General features: G+C 42.9%; 2 protein-coding genes across 15 annotated transcripts in view; both read right to left on the bottom strand.

Moving 5' to 3' along the window:
- LOC119016578 (sodium bicarbonate cotransporter 3-like) overlaps nucleotides 1-8,212 on the bottom strand; it is a 42,848-nt gene extending 34,636 nt beyond the window's left edge. For 6 of the 10 annotated variants that reach the window (XM_037092505.1, XM_037092511.1, XM_037092507.1 and 3 more), the window contains exon 1: nucleotides 8,015-8,212. In XM_037092505.1, coding sequence (XP_036948400.1) covers nucleotides 8,015-8,056 — 42 coding nt within the window. In that variant the 5' untranslated portion in view covers nucleotides 8,057-8,212. Of the gene's footprint in view, nucleotides 1-832; nucleotides 997-8,014 lie in introns of those variants that run through there. The other 4 variants (XM_037092513.1, XM_037092514.1, XM_037092515.1 and 1 more) reach the window with 2 other exon arrangements.
- A 7,606-nt stretch (nucleotides 8,213-15,818) lies between these two features.
- Nucleotides 15,819-20,927, bottom strand: eomesa (eomesodermin homolog a). Of its 5 annotated transcripts, none has more exons than XM_037093790.1 (7): nucleotides 20,751-20,927; nucleotides 19,254-19,575; nucleotides 18,628-18,782; nucleotides 17,763-17,884; nucleotides 17,365-17,523; nucleotides 17,140-17,201; nucleotides 15,819-17,010 (listed from the first exon to the last, which is right to left on the bottom strand). In XM_037093790.1, exons 1-7 carry the CDS (start codon nucleotides 20,878-20,880, stop codon nucleotides 16,257-16,259), a joined length of 1,704 nt encoding a protein of 567 aa, XP_036949685.1. In that variant the 5' UTR covers nucleotides 20,881-20,927; the 3' UTR covers nucleotides 15,819-16,256. The 5 variants fall into 5 exon arrangements, with proteins under 5 accessions (XP_036949685.1, XP_036949684.1, XP_036949682.1 ...); XM_037093789.1 differs by having other exon boundaries at nucleotides 19,254-19,886; nucleotides 20,751-20,891; XM_037093787.1 differs by having other exon boundaries at nucleotides 19,254-20,185; nucleotides 20,751-20,871.
- Between the last annotated feature and the right edge of the window lie 1,070 nt (nucleotides 20,928-21,997).

The raw sequence follows: 21,997 nt of genomic DNA, 5'->3' as shown, positions 1-21,997 counted from the left end.
GGCAGTCAGCAGCTTGTGCACTTTACCAAATGTCACCTGAGTGAAGATCTAGTTTAAGCTTACAGTTTTAAGAGCTTGGAAGATATTCTTCGCATTTGAGAAATGTTGAGAATACGAATCATAGTTTCCACTGGATGTAATCATTCCCAATCATGCACACAGTCTGCAGATATACACACATAAACAAAGATGGAAACCATTCCCTCTGAATGCCTCACAAATATTTTCCTCTTTATATTTGCACCTGATACGTCCCACTCTGGGCATACTTGTACTTTTACCTAGAATTAAATGAAACAAGCAATTAATTTAATATCACTTCACTCAATAAACGTTGTCTGTATTGACAGCATGGACCTCGTTTGTATTCAGCTACCTTAGCAGACAAATTTTTCACCCTCTCTCCCTGACACTCCTCGTCTCTCTCCTCTCTTCCTTTCTGTTCTCCTTGTCCCGCTCCTTCAAGCAGCCATAACTGTCTGTGTTGGTTTCCTTTCGGTCCTGCTCCTTGAGGCGACTCAAGAGTAGAAAGGAAATGTTTCCATTTCAAGAGGCTTGTCCGATAAGGCAACAGCTTCTCAGTGCCTCTTTCACCCTATTCCCCCTCATCCTCACAACTCTGCTTTTTCTTCCCGCCTGGCCATGTACAGACCACCTGCCCCATTCATTAGCACAAACCACTATTCTACCGTGAAAGAACACAAAAGGATAACCCTATATAAACAAAAACTCACCAATAAAGCTATACACGTCCATTCACTGGATCCTGTTCAAACGCACGATGACAGTCAGACACACATTGAACCACACATACACATAGGACCAGACGTACCGTAAGCACATGCTCCTCTTCGCTCTGTTCATCCATTTAGACTAAAACATCAAAGCAAAGGCAGCAGGGACTTAAGCCAGTTCCTTTTTGATGATGGTTATCTCTGTTGTAGAAGGTGTGTGTGAGCTAACCGCTAACAGAGACACTGTCGCACTTGTCTGTTCCCTCTTCCTCCGCTCATCCCTTTATACACAGAGGAAGAGAGAGAGAGAGAGAGCGAGAGAGAAAGGGGGGGTGGGGGGTGGGGGGGTGAGCTGCTTCAGAACACACCGTGCTCTGCTCTACCCTGTCAGCCCGCTCTTTGCTCAGCAGCCAATCCCACCATGCCACCATGAATATTTCATTCGCCCAGCCAAGAGCCTAAAAACACACACATACCCTCCACCACACAGAGGACATACACACACATTTGGAGGACATTCAAATGCTCACCCGCTGAGGTATTCAGGTCACAAATGAGGAACCACCCCCAACACAGATAAATAGAACCAGGCACACATGTTGGCTCTGCGTTCTTCAGAGGGTGCTTCTTATTGAAAAGAGGCAGATAGCTGTGTATTCATTCAGATTCCAACTGCCTTGGTGCCTTTGAATTTGACATTCACAGTCCTCATCATAGCCTGAAGGTTGGACATGTCATTCAACAACATGTAATTTTACAAAGAACTATGGGTCGTTTGTTTCCCGTCCAAAAAGAACAGTTGCATGAGTGGTGCAAAAAGAACACTCATTCCTGAAACCTAAGCAGTCATTTTTAATTTCAGCACTGTGGATCCCAATACAGCCCAGAGACATCCTCTGGTCATCGCATTCACAGCAGCGCCCATCAGTTTCAAGTAGACTAACCACAAAACCAAAAAGGGAACGGTTAATCCAACCCTAATATTTAGACACCCCTGGTAAAGATGAGGGATATAATGTGTGCATGAAATTCAATAGAAAGAGTGACATCTAACGGCTGAGCCGAAGCATCAGGCAGCTCTGAAAGGACAACCTAAGAGCTTGTGCAGACAAACTACTGTCATGCAGTAAAACCACAGTATTTTTTAGTCAAATGTTTAATTTCAATATTTTGTACTACTGTTTGAGACTCAATGGGATCACGCCAGCTGGGCCACCTGTAAACATGTTCACATGCCAACCCAAGTTTACTCAATAGTCTTCACCACATTACAGCATGAGTACTCAGTACACATGGGTAGGACCACACCCATTTTTGAACTCAGCCTTTATTTCAATTTCAACTACACAACAGTAAGTTTTTGTGACTGCATCTTACACAGGTTGTGACGCTATCATGACACCTGAAAAAGTACTCAATACTGCTTCTGTGGTAGTTTCCATTACAAAAGGTGCATCTAGGACCGCAAATGTAGGTCAAGGGCCTAAGGCCACCCCATGTTTGAACTCAGCTTTCACTTCGATATTGCAAAGAGGTCGCCGACTTTCTGCACAGTCAATTGCTAGAGAGCTACAAACTTCATGTGACCTTCAGATTAGCCCAAGTACAGTACGCAGAGAGCTTCATGGAATGGGTTTCCATGGCCGAGCAGCTGCAGCCAAGCCACACATCACCAAGTGCAATGCAAGGCGTCGGATGCAATGGTGTAAAGCACGCCGTCACTGGCCTCTAGAGCAGTGGAGACGCGTTCTCTGGAGTGATGAATCACGCTTTTCCATCTGGCAATCTGATGGACGAGTCTGGGTTTGGAGGTTGCCAGGAGAACGGTACATTTCAGATTGCATTGTGCCAACTGTGAAATTTGGTGGAGGAGGAATTATGGTATGGGGTTGTTTTTCAGGAGCTGGGCTTGGCCCCTTAGTTCCAGTGAAAGGAACATTGAATGCTTCAGGATACCAAAACATTTTGGACAATTCCATGCTCCCAACCTTGTGGGAACAGTTTGGAGCGGGCCCCTTCCTCTTCGTTTGAACTCAGCTTTCACTTCGATATATCTGTAAGGTTCCGTGACTACATCTTGTACAAAACATCGGGAGTGGACTAGAATGGCATGAACTGGGAAAAAGTGATCCACAACTTAAGAGGTCTTTAGCCTCTAAATCAAGTTTTAAGATATAAGATGAAAGTTGTTTATTCTGTTATATGCAGGTAATCTTTTAAAAACATGCACACAGAAATAAATATGCCTCAGTATTTATCTCATATTGGTTAGCCCTGTTAAGGACATAACACACAAAAACACATACTACATTTTTTAAAAAGGAATAATCAAATGTCCTCTGACATTTTATAGACCAAACGTCTTATCAATTAATCAAGAAAATAACTGTCAGATTAATTGACAATGAACATTTTGAGTTGCAGCCATATTTGTGGTGTCACAAATAATGTGTCCTCTGACCTCTTAATTCTTATCAGTTCATCATCGGTTGAAGAGCATATTTGTGCCAAATGTGAAGAATTTCTTTCCAGGTGTTCCTGAGATATTGCGGCAGAAGACTGTGATGGTAATAAGCACTTACAGACAGACAGCACAAAACATAATGTTCGTGGATAATGCTACCATGCCAGTGGGTACAAATTTATATTGTATGTCACATTCAGTGTACTGGCATGTCATAGACGATGATAGCTGCCATTACATGTGTCAAGAGGAGAAGAGAATGCAAAGCCTCTAACTGTAATTAAATTCAGGTATTGCCCAAGCAAAAATTGTATCTTTCTGTTTAGGGCTCCTTGTGGTCTGTTACAAAGATATCTATTGTTCAGTAGTTCAGCATTGTGAAACCATGTCCCCTGTGTAGTGGTGGGAAGCTGTGGACAAGATTCTGACAGTCTCTTTTTATGTCCAGCCTGAACAAAATTCTTAAATTAAAATACAGTTAGCAAGAAATTCCTAACCTCGGGCATAAGCATGTTAAACATGAGGGGTCCACTTAAATAAAGAAAAAAGAAAAATATGTTGCCTCTGAAGCAAATGCATTCCAAGTCTGAATTACATCAATCAATAACATAACTCCTAATGCAAACCACATGACAATGTTCAAAAGATGAAGGCTAGGTTATACTAGAAAACAACTGTTCGTACAACGAACAGTCATCTCAGAAATGTTGTTTATAGCAGTTCCAAACACTCAAAGGCAAAGTGAATAGCTGGTCGCTATGTACAGGACAGTATTTAATTATGGGGATAACAGTGCAAAGAGTCCCCCTCGAAGACATCCATAGCGTTGCAGTCTGCTACTGACAATATCAAGCTGAAAAAGAACTGAAGAGAGAAATTCTAATCCTATCCAACCTCCACACAACTAGCCAATCACTTGTGTATTGAGTGTGAATGTCCCGATTGTCAGTTTCAAAAAGTTTCTGAAATTGTTATGACACATTACAATTTGGCAGATTATGAATTACTAGACAAAATGCTCTATAAAAGCCAAAATATTGTTGGAACATTTTTGATGTATCATACTAGAAAAAAAATAATAAAAGCTGCTGCATGGCGCTATCTCTTGCTTTTAATTTTAGCGTCCATGTTAACAGGTTAGACCGTTCATACTGGATGCATGAGACACACTTCTCAGGCACCTGTCATGCGAGGATGCTGCATTGCATGATCTAGAGATTCGGAATCTCACCTATTTCTACCGCGACACGTGTGCGGTTTTCAGAAAAAGATCGACCTGAAAATTACTTGTAGACAGTTATGTTCACATCATACCAGCATTTTACTAGTTTTATTGTCTGTATCTGTAGAATATGTCACATGAAAATAATACACACAACAGGTGAGGACCAGTTTCTTTCTTGTGCACTCTTGCTTTCACTTGTACTTTCTCTCCCTCACTCCCTCTCGTTCCTCCTCTTTCTCGCTCTGTCAGCCGGGTAAAGCAAAATCACATCAGAATATTCATTGATAATTATCAAAGTCCACGTAAACATACAGGGCAAGCAGGAGCCTTGATTTTTCTGGCAGCACCTTGCATGTGCACTTCTCAGTGTTTACACACAAGAAAGAGGCTTGGGGACAAAGATTAACTTCTGCATGTCTTAGATCCATTATCCATCTTAGTTTATATCCCCACCTGACAGAAGCACCCACTATAAGCAACTATCAAGACTCAGACCACAATTAGCATCGTGATTGGCTTGATGGTTTTTCTAAGTTTTCTTGTAATTGGATGAGCTTTCAAATCCTCTCTGTACACATGGTAGACAGCAGTATAATGCTATTTAGATTAGTGTAATCTTGAGCCCTCTGATCTGTTTTTCTGTCTTTTACATTCATAAAATGACATTCCATTTATTGTTCTCTACGCACAGACACAAGCAAATGTAAGTATTTTAGATACAGTAAATAGGGCTCAAATGAAAGATCTCCCAGCAGCAATATAGAGATAAGTGAAAGTAGGCTTGTGATCAGATGTTTCTGCTTTGAATCCTCTGACTAGTTGGGAAAATGTGGGTGGCTAAAGTAAATGGATGACAAACACCCCTACCTACATAGATACTGTGGGTGTGCAATAAATAAAAGGCAAGTTGTTTACTTCTAGTGGAAGACTGTATCTCAATATAGTAGCTCCAAAGTGTAAATCCCTTCAAATGTGTGAATCTGAGGCAGAAGACAGAAAGATTTTTAAAGATGTTGCCTTCTCGCAGTCAAGCAAAATGTTTCTTAACTTAAAAGTGCATGGTAAACAAAACCATGTCAATTTCTTTTTTATGTTGTGTATGTAACTAATCCCTGCCCCAGGAAAGCCTGTAGCCTACTGTACAGTGTAATCGCATCCTACTCTGGGAAGGTACTCACACAGAACGTAGATTGGGCACATATAAAAACAAACAGGCTCTTTGTTGTGTATGCCAATTGGCCTATAGCTTGGTGCTGTAGGGATTGATTATTGGTATCCCATTATTGTAATAGCACAGCTGAACATAACACAGCATCACCAGACTAGCAAAGAGTCCATTCTGTGTAATTACCCATTCAAAGCAATGCCATACAGTGACTGAGCTTTGTAAAAACACTCACTAACCCTGGATGTAAGTGCTGAGCCAATAATAGTCCATGACACAGAGCCTATACTGGCTGATCTAAAACCCCTTTTCAGTAGTGGAACAGCAGGACGTGTAAATCCCTTTTCCCCTTGCAAGCCGGCTAACACCTGAGGTAAAATTCAATGAAGCTCACACTGTAGATCCATGTCAGTATAGTTGATTGACAGCCTCAAGATGTCAATGACAGAAAATATAACACATCACTGTCCAATAATTCTAAAAACTCAACCCTCTAAGTTGCTTTAGAAAAATGCCACAAACACAGTCATCGTTTTCAGAGAACTGATGCAATTTTGAACAATGAATTTTGTTAACTGTTAAATATCCTGCCTCTGTTACATGCGTTGTTGCGTGTTTGACCACATTTGAGGGATCGCTGCGAAAAAATGTGTGTAAATGTGAAATACTGGCCTATAAATTGAGCCAATAGTATGAAGTTCTGTACTTTAATTGACTTTACAAGCACAGCATTTGCAAACTCTGTCAGCATGCTCCTCAAAACTAGGTTTGCAATTGTCAATAAATACAGAGAAGAAGAAGAAGAAGAAGAAGAAGAAGAAGAAGAAGAAGAAGAAGAAGCTGTTGTCACATTCATGAGTAAAGTCACTCATCAAATCCATACATTTTAACCCAACAAATTCTATCAAAGCTATGTTTGATAAGATTTCTGTTTTTTACTTACTGATAGATTTAACTGCCCGAAATGTCGAGTATCTAATTTTACAGGTAAGTTTAGTCTTGTTTGTAACTTTTCTCGATGATTCTCCCAATGTTCAAAACCATTATGGCAATGACAGCCATGTTTCACTCTGATTGTGACATTTTTAAAAGGCCCACAACGACAGTAACCAGAAAACAACAAGCCTGAAAATAACAAGGGCTCCTTGTCGAAACCAGGCTTACGCTTATTAAACATGCATACACTGGCTGGGCGTCAGACTCAGAACTTTAACAGTGGTATGTTGTCTGGGATGTGGATCTGTAAGGGTAAACAGTTCATTTACACATCATTAGGCATTAAGTAGCTGAATTTCATTGACCTCAATGACTGAGGAAGAAGTGCACAGCTATCAAGCGACTCTTTCTCATCAGGGAGCCATGGGGTCAAGTTTCCTCTGATGCATACGTGTTCACACACGCACACGCAAACATAGTAGTGATCAACCTTTACACCAGCATTGATGTCAGACAGTCAGGGTGCATTTCAAACTCAGCAATGCAACCAGTTTCTTATTTGGGTTTGTCAACGCCGCAGTGTGTTTGATGCTCACGTCCCATCTGTAACTGTAAAGTTACACCCGACACACAGGATGTGGGACTCTTAACTTACTACCGTTACTCTCACCACAACTCTGCTAAAACATCACAGCTAAGATGCACTTCCAGTTTATTTTCCCATCTCGCTTTCCTCCCAAAAGCGTTCACAGTAAAATTAGCAGCACTTCCTGAGTTGGAAATGTCACACAAGAAAGCTGATCTATTTTAGGTGCCTTTCAATTTCAAAGTGAGCCTTTTTTTCTGCTATATGTACCAGCAGATCCTATCTAAAGATTAGCTAGGACACATTATTAGTAGACCTGTTGAACGTGAAGGGGAAAGTTATGTTGAGCTGGCACAAAGCTATGCAACGTACATTAATTACAGGCATTATACACTAACATTAGTGTCAAAAAAACAAAGGCCGGTCATGTGTAACGCAAGTTATGTACATGTTTCAGTCCGGACACACTAATTAAAAGGTGCCCCGTTTGCTTTCAAGACTGAACGTTAGTATATGGCTAATAACGTTAATAACGTCACTGAACAGACTCGTGCCGGCTAGCAAGTATGTTAACGTTAGCTTTACTATCCGAAAACAAATGGGTATGAACCGAAAAAGTACAAATAGGAGCACGGAAACATGTTTTCCCCTGGCATTTATATTTGAACGCACGCTTTCGCCGACTTTACCGAGACATACGAACACAACTTGTGCCCGTGCCACGTGTCAGAAGTAGAAGCCGGCTAACAATAGCCGGGGCTGGATGGTGCCTCTCTGAATCTGACTCCCAAGCATCCCCCCCGTACTCCCGCGGCTGCCTTGGCGAACGGGGGGCAAACATGGACAAAGAGCCAGGCAGAGAGAACACTGGGCCAACGGTTAACTGAGTCGGGCGGGTACTCACTGCTCTCAAGAGGGGCCTCATTTGTTCCGAAGGTTCGTCCATTTCACCTGCCGGCAGTCTACTGCACACCGCTAGCTTTTTTTTTTTTTTTTTTTGGTACCGGTTGATGTGCGGAGGAGACCGGGCTGGTTGACACTTGAACTGCCGGGGACTGTGACTGTGCTTTCCGCGAACGACTCACTAAGGACACGCCTCCAAAATGACTGACAGTGATTGATTGCCAATTCGATTTCAATGCCTGGCGGTCTCAGCCAATCATATTTAAGAACGAAATGATAAGGGTGGGCTCTATTCACTTGTCGCCTCAAAGTCTCAAGCGGGCTTTTTTTTTTTGTTATGATGCTTCTAAAACCTCTTTAAAGGAGCACCACGTAGTTTTGGGGAAGACATTGCACTGACTGATTTATTTTATGCCTAAAGTAACTAAATAAATAAACTCTTCATTTTCATGACTGAACAAACATACTGATCTTAAACGACAACACAATTTCATGCTGTTTTACTGTGTAAATGTTTGTGTATATGTTACTACATAGTGCCCCTTTAACCTTACTGTGACGAGTCTGCGTCATTCATGTCAAAAGTAAGTCAGACAAATAAGTACAGATCCACAAGTTGTATATCATATCAAACTGTACAGGGTGACAAAATTGATGCATGTGCTCAATAAGGTTGGATTTTTACTCCCTGAATTATGTGAAACATCAGACCCAGGATTGTTATTTGCTATTATATCACACATTTTCCTTTTATCTTTGAAGTACCTTAGAGGCAGTGATGGAAATGTAAAATAAAGTAGCCACAACAATAATAGCTTACAAATACAATGACCATGAATCTACTCTGAAACTGACAACAACCAGTTGAAAGGTTGCTTCAGGTCGACTAGTGTTAGATAGCTTTCAACTGGTTGTTGTCAGACCTGAAGCAGGTCGACTAGGTCGACTAGTCGACCTAGTCGACCTGAAGCAGGTCGACTAGTGATCGGAAGGTCACTGGTTCAAATCCCAGCTCCGGGCAGGGCTGAGCTGCATGTCGAAGTGTCCTTGAGCGAGACACTGAACCCCACATTGCTCACTAGTGAGGGCCCTGCGATGAGCTGGCGACTTGTCCAGGGAGCACCCTGCCCTCGCCCTGAGACAAAGCTGGGATTGGCTCCAGCAGCAACACCCCGCAACCCCATGGAAAGGGATAAGCGGTTCGGACCATGACATGACATGACATATCAATATGGCAATAAAATATTGCCTGTATTCTCACTAACGAAAAAGTATTTAATGTAGCCAACAACAATGTATATAGTAAAATGTATGTGGTAAAAAAAAAAAAAAAAAGACTGTTTAGGCCTTGAAGGTAAATCTAGTCTTCAAGAAGTTGAAAGAAATGGCTAAAGGCAATCAATAGAATACGGTTTGAAGACGTTTAACCTTTAATTGATTACATACAAATATAATGTATGAAGTCATGCAAAGTAATTACACATAATTGAAATTAAATCCTACATAACTTCCTGCACCCTCTTTGCTGCCATATACAGTATTAAGATCTGATACAGCAACAATGTAATAACTCGGAATCACCAGCAGATGGCAATGCTGTATCAACCATTTCTCTCGAGTCATGTAAGAAAGCAGTTGGCTGCCAGATATGAACATATTTAGAGGTAATACTTTCAGTTCTCTTTTATTTATGATCACTCAGGCTGTACAACTGTTTAAAATCGCCTGAAATAGCTGCAACACTAGGGTTGCAGCAATTTATCAGTTTCAAGGTATACTGTATAAACTGACAGTTACGATTCCATGAACATTTGCTATAGTACTCATCTATAGTATTGTATTCTACTGTAATAGCCTTATTAAAAAAACATACGTATTTCAAGCTTATTTCAAGTTTCACATCAGTCAGGACATGATGTTTTGTGAAATTATAATTTCTGTTTCTTCAGCAAAAAGAAAAATCCATTTGTTCTCACTCCTTTAAGTGTCATTTAAAATGATAATATTTATGATACTAATACATGTAATACTGTATATTGTAAAACCATGATATTTTCTGAAATTTTGCCATGAAAATCACGTACAGTGGCCAAAAGCCACATATTAAAAAAAAAAAAAAAGATTGATGATGCAGATACAAGTCAGCCTTTCAAATTATCTTTAACGATCTAGGACAGGAAGTAAGTCTACGACAACCTTTCCACCAGATCAGACTCCAGAAGACTGAAAAATAGAAAGGTAACCTCTGCTGATTGTTTGTTACAGTCAACACCATCAGTTTTCCAAATAAAGTACTTATTCATTTTGCCTTATTTTAAAATTCATTTTGCTGTCATATCATAGATATAAATGCAGTGGAATACAGTTAGAATAGAGTCATATGCAAAGAGCAAAAGTAGTCTGTTCTTTCAGAAGAGTTCATCTGTGTCTTCCTCTAAATAGAGCCCTTCCTCACCCGCCCATCAACCGCCGGCATAATCACACGGCAGCTCAGAAATAGAACTGCGAGGTGGGAGATCAAACTATCACCTCTTAATTGTACCCCGAGTCTTAAAGATGCTGAGAGCCCATTAGCGCACAATGAAGAGTGCTGTGTACTGCTCCTGAAACATGCATCTGCATAATGCAGCTGGGAGATGAGTCAGAAGTTAGACAAGTGGAAGAAGCACCACACTGGCATCCACCTGTGCTGGGACTCATATAGAGAGATGCCGACTGAAAGGTGTGGCGGCGATGAGAAAGAAAGTTTTCTCCGTCAAAGCCTCAGAGAGAAGAGATGCCACAAAACATTTTCAAGATCTTCACAGCAAAATGGCTTTGCAGTATTCTCCTGAACAACGGCAGTGGGTGGGGACTTGTTTGAAAATGTAATGGCTCCATGCAGCTCATCCGCGTAAATCAAGTCTACAGAAACCCTGAGATCTCACAAGACGTTATTTATACCCATTTATAAGGCAACATCTTCACTGTAGCCCCTGTGCTATTAATGTCAGGGCTGTTTGAATCGGGTGCACAAGCTCGACCACGCATCAAGGAGTTAAATAATGTCTATTTTTTGTTTGAGATCTCAGAGTTTCAGGAGACATAAATTACGCCGTACAAGTGGTATGGAATATTACTGTGTTATTTTTTGTTTTGTTTTTTGGGTGGTATTTATGTTTTAAAACAAGTCCCCATCTACTTCCATTGTTGAGGAAAATCCTGCAGTGCTATTTTGCTGTAAAGCCTCAGAAATGTTTTGTGAAACTTCACACAAATTTGATGGTGACTAGATCACGACTGAATCTTCACTTTTAGTGGAACTTGTCCTTTAAGCAGATATTTTTTTTGTCGTTTAGCTTGAGCAGCAAGAAGTGACACATTGGAGAGTGTAACATGTTGGACGCCGTCCACTAAATGAATGATTATTGACTGTGTCATGTTTTGTCCCAGAAGCTGTAGAAATTAAGAGTCCCCGTTTCCCAGAAGGTTTGGTGGCTGTTGTTTTTTCCTCCGGTGGTGAGGCCCTCTGATGGTGCCAGGAGAGAAAGAAGAGAATGTGAAATTCCCAAATCTGTTGGAGCGCTCCACCAAAGTGCCAATGCATTGATTTTGACCACAGATCTGTTCCACGCGGCTGCCTCTGCATTGCCCTACCCAAAACATTGCTCTCAAGAGCGGGGTCTTGTGGGAGCCTTAGTGCCCCCGAATCCTGTTCGACTCCGTTGGGAGACTCTGGGGGAGTGTGAGGGGGGGAGTAGAGGCCAGTGACCAGCATGGTGTAACCGAATCGACTCAGGGATGGGTGGATCGCAGGAGGGGTGGGTTGTGGAGATGGTAAATGATGGTGGTGGTCAGAGGGAGAAGGTGGGAAGGGGGAAAGAAGCGGTGGAGGTGGGGTGGGGGGTCCGGCCTGTTGAGGTGCGTCCCACTGCCCTCCAGAGGGAACACAGGGGTTTGAAATCAATGTGCTGTTAAGTGCAGCTTAGCCGCGGGATACTCTCTCCGACATTATCCATGCACCAGTGAGTCAGGGCCCTGCCTGCACCGCGCGCTGCACACGCCGTCTGAGGGCACCGACACACGGCCCCTCCAGTTCCTCTCACCTCCATGCTCTCTGCCAACACTCAACGCCCTTCTCCAAACAGTTGTGGCCCCGCTAACTTGAGACTCATCTCACACCAGGGTCTCACTCCAACAGACCTGTGAGCATTACACCCGTACTGTAGTCAGCCCACCCCTCCTTTAACTGCTGATTAACCACGTCCAAAGGAGGAAGTGAGCCTAAATAAAGCACTTTGTCTTGCCCATAGACACCTGGGGTGAGCTCAGAGGAGAGGCCTCGTCAGCATCATTAGCGCCGTCAACGCCTATGACCTCCACTTAATGAAACAAGGAACATATGCTCATCATGCCATTATTATTATCATGTATTATTGTGTATCATAGGTATCCCCAAGGGTGGTGCAATATAATATAGACCTGGTTCCTTGCTTCTGTGTGGGAGCGTGCATGCAATCCCCTGAGAAAAACTGTGTCCATCATCTATAAAGACATGCAATCACAAAGGCCGGATCTGACTCTCGTGGCATTCCGCTGAAGATGTAAATATCAGACATCCTCTCCTCCAAAATAAAAGTGATTGACCAGATCATGAGTGAATGCATCACGAGAAAGCAGAGTGACCGCATGAGACTCGAACCGTCCCCGAGGAGAGCTCTGCAGTAATGCTAACTGGCTTGATGACCATTTAGCGGAGGTGACATTTATCAACACATCAGAGGGGGAAATGGAGTGTGAAGAGGGAACATAATCGCCACCGTCTCCGTCTTGCTCGTCGGCTGTAGGTTACTTTGGAAAAAAGGGGGCGTCTAAAGAATCTTGACCCAGACACACATGTCTGCCTGTGGCTGCATTTAGTCAGTGAGAGCAGTAATAGTGTGCGACTGAAGGTGAGGAAACGGCCTGGGGCCTTCATCTGTGTTTAGATGTCAGCCCTCCTTGGGTACAATGTCTCCGTAGCCTCCTTGGCCTTTCTTACATGAGATCTCAACATGGCCACCGATGGAACGGCCTGAGGGAAGGGCACAGACACGCGACATGGGCACAAGAACTTAAGTTTCACTGATGCGCTATAAATCCAACAAACCACTGGCTGATTTTTGTGTTGCTGACAGCCAAACTCAGTCAGCTGAGGAGACTGTGGCAGTGACTTCTTCAGGTCTTATCCCAATGCGCATATCTCCTCTAAGTCAACATGGTCTGAATTTTCAGAAGCATGCTGCCGAGGTGTCTATTGATTACTGCACTTCTTGCATGAATGGTTGAGAAAGACACAATCTATCGACTTGTTTTGCGAGGATTTCGGAGTTGTCTGGAGCTCGAATAAATGATGTGGCGGATGTTTTACAGAGCTGCAGAGGAGGATATTTAGTAGTTTTAAATGCTAGACAGGAGGCCTTTGTGGCAGAGTTTGTAAGTCTTGCTGTCACTGTGTTCGCTACTTCATCCTAAGGAGATTTCCAGCAGTGGGAGGATGGCAAAAGATTTCAACTGCAGTGCCATGTATGGATGCCAACATGCCTTTGACAACAAGGTATTTAAACAGGATGATTCCAGTAGTTCCTCACTTGAAGCGCGTGTATGTGCTTGCTGCTTGGTTGTGTGTCTGCTGGAGCTCCAGAAATTACGTGATTGTTGGAAGTTAAACTCCCCTTATTTCTCACAAAAAAAAAAAAAAGTGAAACAGGCACCGCGAAATGTCCCTGCAAATTAGCACCAAAGAGGACCCAAGAAAGTTATTTCGAGTCTCCTGACCGAGAGACAAAAAAAGGTTGCAGAAATGCAAGTTAGTTATTCAGCGTGCAAAAACTCTCATTGTCTTTCTCTGCGATTGTCAGTGTATCAGCGAGCTATCACCTCTCCGCAGCTCTCTCCTCCACTTCCGGCACTTGCCGTGGCTGTCCAGTCATAATCTCGTCTGCAGTTCCCCCACCTCATATTCACCGATGCGAGCAGAGGTCAAGACGACGTGAAAAGGAGAAGAAAAAAAACACATCCTCAGATGTTCGGAAATACAATTTGCTGACACGCACAAGTGCAAACATTTTTTATTCTCCAGACTCGAACCCCCCATGAGCCTTTTTCTTACAGCTTTCCTGAGAGGCCAGGGCAATCATGCACTCTACCTTGTTAGGAGGTGTTAATTGGAGTTAGTCAGACTCCTCACTTTGTCAAGGAGTCTGACAACAGAATTAATTAGAATTCGAGTATGTAAATCAATTCAAATTGGGGTCCTTATGGGGGAGGATTTGAAGTATTTTCACTGAGGAAAAACAGGTGCTGAGAACACGAGCCAAGTATGTGCGCGAATATTATGACTTCTCTTTTCATGGATTTTATCTCCACTAATCCGCTTTTGGAGGGGCCAAAGACATACAGTATAAATAGAGGTGTTGAGCTGTACATTGCCCTTCGTTGGATGGTTGATGGGCCACTTTTCATTTCGCCTGTTTTCATATTTTTCTAAGTACACATGCCTCGCATGCAGTTGCATTACTTAGGTAAATGATAAAATGTGTGAAAACACCATGGCAACAACAGAAGGAATAGTAGGACTATGTTCTTTTGTGTGCTTTTATTTCGCCTAATTGGGTCCATGTTTTGAATCGCATCACGTAAGACATCTAAAGCTTATACTGAAATCGCACTTCGCTCAATTGAATTGTTAGCCGTGCTGTTGCCTCGTGACACCCATCAGTGACTTGAAAAGGATTGCTCAGCTTTTTTGTGTAAAGAAGAAAAAAAAAAAGGCCACGGCTTCTGAGAATATCGGCTGTCTATTTCGGGACGCGTGGAATGAATGAAGTGAAAATGTTGTTTTTGATTTGATAATTTGATATGAGAGCAAACCAAAATGGACGAGGACAATGCATGTTTAACCCACTTGCTAAATAAACAAGCTGAGCCTCACTATCCTGATATGATCAGCTCAAGGGAGGTTTATGAAACAGATATAAACACTTACATGTCATATATAAGCCTTTGATACTCTCTGTCTCTATTAAGTGCTCCCCTCTTCTATCCTGCATCAACTGACACTTCAGCCACACGATATAAATACCGTGTCTGCTGACTGATTGCGGCCTTAAAAACAAAACTGGTTTTCACACGTCCATGCCCCGATCATTTTACTGTTACCACTTAGCATGCTTATGATTATTTGTATTTGTGATACCTGATTATGGGTATTTGCATATGACCAAAAATCTGTTAAAAGACAATATTGTGTTTTATTGGCGGAGAAGGACAACGAGATTCAAAGAAACAGGAGCTGATCGAACTGTGAAGTCGTCTTGGTGGGAGTGATTTCCACGCTTGGTTATAGTCTTACATTGCTTTCTAGATAAATGTTGATTCTAAGTCCACAAAAAATACATAATTTTGTGAAGTACTGCTCAAATAAATAATATTGGTTGTATTTTACCACCTCCCACCCCTTTACAACATGTTGTATCATTCCGAGGTAGGGTAGACAAATGTTTTATACCATTTGTTGCATTTTTTTTCCAACTTGTTGGCATCAAGCACACGGGGGGCCTCTACAATAAGCCTTCACATATGCAAGCATGACAAGAAATGCACCCCTTCCTATTCGTACACGACTGAACAATGCCTCACATCACATTATTTCAGCTTCTGCCAAAGCTACTGTATGTTTTAAAAACGCTTGTTCACAATTCTGTTCAATAAAGCAAACCATCTTGGCCTGCCTCATTATCACGCGGCCGACATACATGAACAAAACATACCGAGAAAGACATTTGGACGATGCTTTGTGAAAAGCTGTTTTTATTATCCATTTAATAACACCTCCATGAAGACAATTTGTACAAGATACATCACATTTCTAAAGTGCACGAATACTGTACAACGAAAATGACTTAAATACGCAGGGAGGGGGAAAAAAAAAAAAATCACATTTGTTTTTTTCTTTTTAAAAAAAAGTTGTAAAAATAAATGAATTAAAAAGGGACATGCTTTTGTTTTCTTTTATTTTTCTCAAAAACAACAAACACTATGCATGTTTCTGCTCAGGTATGTGAGAGGGGCTGGCCTGGGAAAATAACCTTGTGCAGCTTGCTTGGGGGGAAGAACACTAAGCTTTGGCACCTTTAGAGAAAAGAGAAAAAAGACATTAACAGGGAATGGAGAGCACTCAATAATTAACAAAAGAATTATATTTAGTTTCAATAAATACAGTCTTAGGGGCTTGTGTAGAATGCATAATAACCCATGCCTTTTGGGTTGTCCTTGTTGTACTCCTCCGTGGTCAAGTCCTCACACTTGATGGTTGGGGAGTTCTCTGTGCTTGAGCCCCCAGGAGACATTCTGCGTCTCTTGCACACCACGGAGTACACACCAGAATCGGTAGAGTCCACCGATTTCAGTGAGTGGGAGGTCTCGATCCAGGTCGAGGCTGGGGGTGCGCTCTCCTCGGGCAGCTTGTCTTTAGTAACCCCCAGCTGGTCCTCTGGGAAGGCTGGGGGGCTTGGACGAGGGGACCAGGGCAGGCCCGTAGTCATCTTGCGCTGATAAGAGCTTCTGGTGCCCCATCCTGCGGCCATGGAGGCAAAGGCCGAGTCCGGGTAGTAGCTGAGGGCGTGGGACGTCTGCAGGGACAGGGGCTTGATGCCGTAGGACAGCAGGCTGCTGGTGGAATAGTCATTCTCATACGACAGATCCAGCTTGTTGGAGCCCGGCTGCTGGACTGGGGGGACAAACCAGCGCTGGGCGGAGGCAGCGGCGCTGGCGTCCTCGCTCTGCGGAGAGAGGAGGCTGTTGGTTTGAGGAACAGCCCGCTCGCTGGTGTAGAAGCGGTTCTGAGGCAGGTTGTTGACGAACTGGTCCTGGAAGAAAGGCTGCATGGCATAGCGGGCCCCGGGCACGATCTGGGTGGAGCGAGGGGAGTCTGTCGGGGACGGAGTCAACCTGTCGCTCTCTGGAGCTGTGTACATCCTGAGAACACACAAAAGAAAAAATAAAAATAAAAATTAGCTGCATGAAAAAAAAAAAAAAAAAAAAAATCAAATAGTGTTCCACAAGAAGAACAGATCGACCACACTGCTTGATGTGCAAGAAACGTACGAGTCATAATTGTCCCGGAAGCCTTTTGCAAAAGGGTTGTGGTCTATCTTCAGCTGTGTGATCTGAAACAGAAAAAAGGAAGTCCTGCGTAAACAAAATGCATCTGACGGCAAACAACTGACTCAAGGGCAATAACAAAGAATGCCATTTCTATAATTCCAGACAGAATTTGTTGCGTCTTGATAAATTCTAAAATCAAATCAGGACCCATCTCCCAACGCTTACGTCTGTGTTCTGGTAGGCAGTGACGGCTATAAACTGGTTCTCTGGGAAGGTGAAGGTTTGGGTTCTGGCCTCGTTGCTCATGTCCTCCACGCCGTCTTCTGTCACCTCCACGATGTGAAGTCGCGGTTGGTATTTGTGAAGTGACTGCAAGACGATCATCTGCAGAAAAAAAAAAAAAAAAGGAGGAACGTGTGGTGAGTGCAGCGCTGCAGATTTCAAAACAGGGAGGTTGCGTGGCTACATTTGTATTCTCCATTAAAACATAAATTGGTGATTGTTATCAAATATAACAAAGTTGGCAATCATGCTTGTGGGAGCTAAATATTTATTTCCAGGGAACAATATTGACAAAACTGGTAAACGGGGGATTTCAAGCGTGTCAGAAATCTATATCGAACCTGTGTGTTGTTGTTGTTGGCCCCTTTATTGTTGGTCAGCTTCAGCTTGCCAAAAGAGATTTCTTGCCTCATCCAGTGAGCGCCGGTGTTGGGAGATTCAGGATGAACGTACATTTTGTTACCTAAGAAAAAATAATAATGATGTACTAAGTCATGTGATAAAGAGAAAAAAAAAAGAGCTTTCCTGCAAACTGTTGTCCAAACATGCATATAATACAATCATATCTTAAATCAATGGCTGATGATACATCTGAGCTTTTATTTAAATAATGTTTCATCTTTTGAGGGGAAAAACACATTCACTCCATTTCAGATTGTTTTGATGATCATCAGTTGAGAGACTTGAGGAATTAAAAAAAAAGCCACAGAAAATTCTTAAGTTTTGTTTTAAAAGAAAAACTGAAAAAATACTCTTTAATTCACAGAATTGTCTCTAATGAAGAATCATTCAAACCCTTTTTTTTTTACAGTGCAGTCAAATTTAAAAAGGCGCATTTAACCAGCAGTTTCACACTTCAGCTGGTCACCGAGATGATTTGACACCTCAAATTAAACTGCAAATCAGAGCCTAAATTATTGCATTAAACACTCAAATTCGCAACCTGTCAAACCAATATTTGCAAAAGAAATTGAATTAAAACCTTTTTTTTTTTTAATTGTCCAAAACAATCTTCCTCTTATCGCCCAGGTTTGATCTCATATCCTCAAGCTGCCACGACACTGTTGCTTCATTTTTAAAACGCGTCCTGTGAATTTATTTTTCGATGTCTTTCCCAAGCATTTAAAAAACAACAAAAAAACAAAACACACACAAAAAGACAAATTTACCAGAGCTGAACGAGTGGGGAATCATTCCTCAACTCACCTTGCATATTATTGTCCGCTTTCCCACATGTGACCCACTTTCCTCCCTGAAAGCGCCAGTGATTCGGGTCAGCCAAAACAACTTCCACAAAGACGTTGTAATGGGCCGTGAGGTTGAGTCCAGTGATGTTGAAACTGAGGAATGGGAACATCCGTCTGGAGGGGGGAAAAAAGCGAAAACAGGAATAATTTAAACAGCTGCGCTCAGAAAAAAAAAAAAAATACAGGCGAAAGCTCGGAGAGAAAGCTGGATGTCTTCACGTGTTGCATTTTTTAATTATCATCATTTGCACGACGCGTTGCACACAGTCAAATTAGAAAATCCATGTAATTTCATCAGTGTCGAGTTTAGCCTGTTGTGTTAATGTGCGTGTATAATTTACCAGAAACGAAAAATTGCAATTTCAAAGCGCTGGAACTTCTAAAAAATTACGCACAGGTGGAATTTGGACCGTGTGCGTAAAATTTTGCCCGTGCGTAAAAAGGTGGTTAAAAATGACCGGCATCTTAAAATAAACAAAGACTGAACAGGCCGAATTGAAAAATAACGAATTTCAAATTTCCTTCACATGACTATGGTGTTTAAATCGTCAGGCCTCCGGAGCCTTCGGCTGCTCTGCTCCTTACCTGCCCTGTTTGGTGATGATCATCTCGGTCTGGTGCCGGTGGAATTTCAGCCACAGAGGCCGGTTGCACAGATAGACCTGCGCTCTGGCTCCGGCGGCGGACCCCGGCAGAGACATGGAGCCGATACTCGTCCCCGTACCGGGATAAGACGGGTACAAACAGCCCGGGCCCTGGCTGAACTGGTACCCTCCGCTGCTAAACTGGCTCCGGCCGGTGCACACGGACGAGGAGGAGAAGCCCGTTGGAGGCAGGACGGATCCGTAATGAAGGGAAGCCGGGTACCTGGAGCCGCTGGACCCGGTGTACACCGACCCGGTCTGTCCTGCGTAAGGAAAGAGGGAACAGGCACTTGCCATGTCGGAACTCGCCTGGGACGACGAGATGAAGTATCTGTCAGAGCCAAGTTCGTCTATGTTGTAACGCCGACCGCTCGTCAGCTCGTCCTCGCCGAGCACCGGGGAGCCTTTCCTCCCATCGGGCCCGGCTTTAGTGAAAGTGTCCCCCTCTCCCTCGCCCAGCATCCCGCTGCCCACCCCGCTCAGATATTTCTTCGGAGCGCTGCTCGCCTCGGATTCCGTCCGGTCGACTTCTTGGTACTCGAGCTGCGACGACGGCCTCGGGCTGTTGTTGGCACTGTCCGACGAGGAAAGGTTGAAAAAGGTCTTGGGTAAATTGATGCTGGCGCTGGGAAGGATGTTCTCTAGCTGCATTGTTTTAGGTCTTGCAATAAATAAGAAAAAGAGGTGGGTTTTTTTTCCCCTTTCTTTTTTTTTTTTTCAAAAGGATGAGTCCAGAAAAGTGGGGGTGGTGGTGGTGGTGTCAGGATCTCAGCCGAGGAGGCGACACGAGCACCGGCGCCCTGCTTGGTTCTGTCTCTGCACGCCTCCCTCCCTTACGACTGATTGGAAGGAGGTTTTCAACCTGCTCCTCACCTACGGATTTTCAGATCAGATTATGGGCTGGACATGAGACGTCGCGCCGCTCTTATAAGATGTACTTCTCCACACACCCAAGTGATTGTAAGCGACGAGGGGAGGAGCTTTTTTCTTTCTTTCTTTTTTTTTTTTTTTTTTGGAGAGGCGCGCGGGGGCAGCAGCCCTCTCTCCACAGCCAATGGTCGCACTACTCTAATTCAATTAGAACGCGTCTGGTAGAGATGATATCAAGAGGGACTGTATATCACGATCGTCCTTAAGTTTTATGTTTACAGGTTTTCAGCTCTTTAGCGCGCCACGAGAAAAAAAACCCTACATTTTCCCCCAATAAATTACAAGTGGAAATAATCTTTATTTTGTGGAAGGTGTGAGAGGATATATATATTTTTTTGTATTTCCTCCTGAAAACAACGCGTATTTGATAAAAAGAAAATCACGAAACGGCTCCAAAAGCAGTCGCACCTCACAGGCCCCCCAGCGCGTCCCGCACCGCGCACGATCTCCTCTTTAAAAAAAAACTTTCAGGATAAACAGAAAGTAAAGAAAAGAAAGGAAAAGGTACCTTCAACAAGAGTGTTTATCCTCGATAAACAGCAGCAAACACCGAGACCTTCCTCCTCCTCTTCTTCTTCTTCTTCTTCTTCCTCCTGCAACACTCCCAACACGTTGGGGAGAGAAAAAAAAAATCCCATGTGCACCTTGTTTCCTATAATTGGCCTCCGCCGCCTCTTCCTCTTCCAGGTTTTCAGTCTTGGCTCTGGGAAGAAAAGGGGAAAAAAATCCCATCGGGCCGAAGAGGAAGGCCTTTAACTGAATTTGTATAAGTCACGCTTTTATTTTTTCTTTAATTCTCATTTTATTTGTCTCAGGAAGGAAATAAATCGTGAACTTTTTTATTCCAGACGAGCATTTCTCCCCCTTCTATCCCCTCTCAGGTTGTGCTACAAATCAGTTTCTGTTTGGGGTTAACGCTCCAGAAACGTAAAAAAATAAATGAATAAATAAAATACTTACCCCCCCCCTTTTTCTTAGTTCTTAGTTTCTTAGTTTTTAAAAAAATAAAAACCTAATTGTTCTGAAATGTTCACTAACCCGACGAGCAAATGTTAAAACATGCCTCATCAATGACTTTAAAGCTTTTAAAAGCAGCTTATTGGATATCAGGGAAAATTAGCAATGAACAAAATCAGTCAGTGTTCCAATGAAAATAGGAAACCGTTCATCTCACATGTGGAATATTTAAACACACTGACGCTGCCTGGTGGGGGACGAGAGCAAGACGAAGAGGGGAGCTGTCACTGGCGTTTGTGCTTGCATTTGAAATTTTAGAAATGGGATTAAAAAAAAATAATAATAGAATAAAAAATAAAAGAGGTGAGCCTGCCGTGTCTCAGTGGTGCCAAACTGAAAAGTCACGGTGAGATTCGGGTTCTGGCAGGAGTTAGACGCGTCAGTGTGGCTGCACCCGGAGGACAGAGGGTGGAAATAAACAGTGATAAGAATAAAAATACAAATGAAGGGAATCAATCATGCGAGGTAACATGTTTAAAACATCTAAATGACAATAAATGATGTTTACAGAATATAAAATACTATGGTCCACACACACACACACACACACACACACACACACACACACACACACACACACACACACACACACACACACACACACACACACACACACGGAGCGAGTGAGAGAGCTCGAGAAGCTCCCGAAACCAGAAATAATCTAAACTTGTCGCACAATGAGCGTCGTCTCACATGAAGGCCTGATCATAAAGGGATTTTCTCCACCGGCGACACCGG

The sequence above is a fragment of the Acanthopagrus latus genome, chromosome 3, assembly GCF_904848185.1.
Source record: "Acanthopagrus latus isolate v.2019 chromosome 3, fAcaLat1.1, whole genome shotgun sequence".
Taxonomy (NCBI): domain Eukaryota; kingdom Metazoa; phylum Chordata; class Actinopteri; order Spariformes; family Sparidae; genus Acanthopagrus; species Acanthopagrus latus.
This window is presented reverse-complemented; position numbering and strand designations above follow the sequence as displayed.

Coding starts and splice junctions, on each gene's coding strand:
- eomesa (XM_037093787.1), bottom strand. CDS start 19,963: ATGCAGCTAGAGAACATCCTTCCCAGCGCCAGCATCAATTTACCCAAG. Junction 18,783..19,253: donor ATCATCACCAAACAGGGCAG/GTAAGGAGCAGA, acceptor TCCCCCCTCCAG/ACGGATGTTCCCATTCCTCA. Junction 17,011..17,139: donor TTCCGGGACAATTATGACTC/GTACGTTTCTTG, acceptor GTGTGTTCTCAG/GATGTACACAGCTCCAGAGA.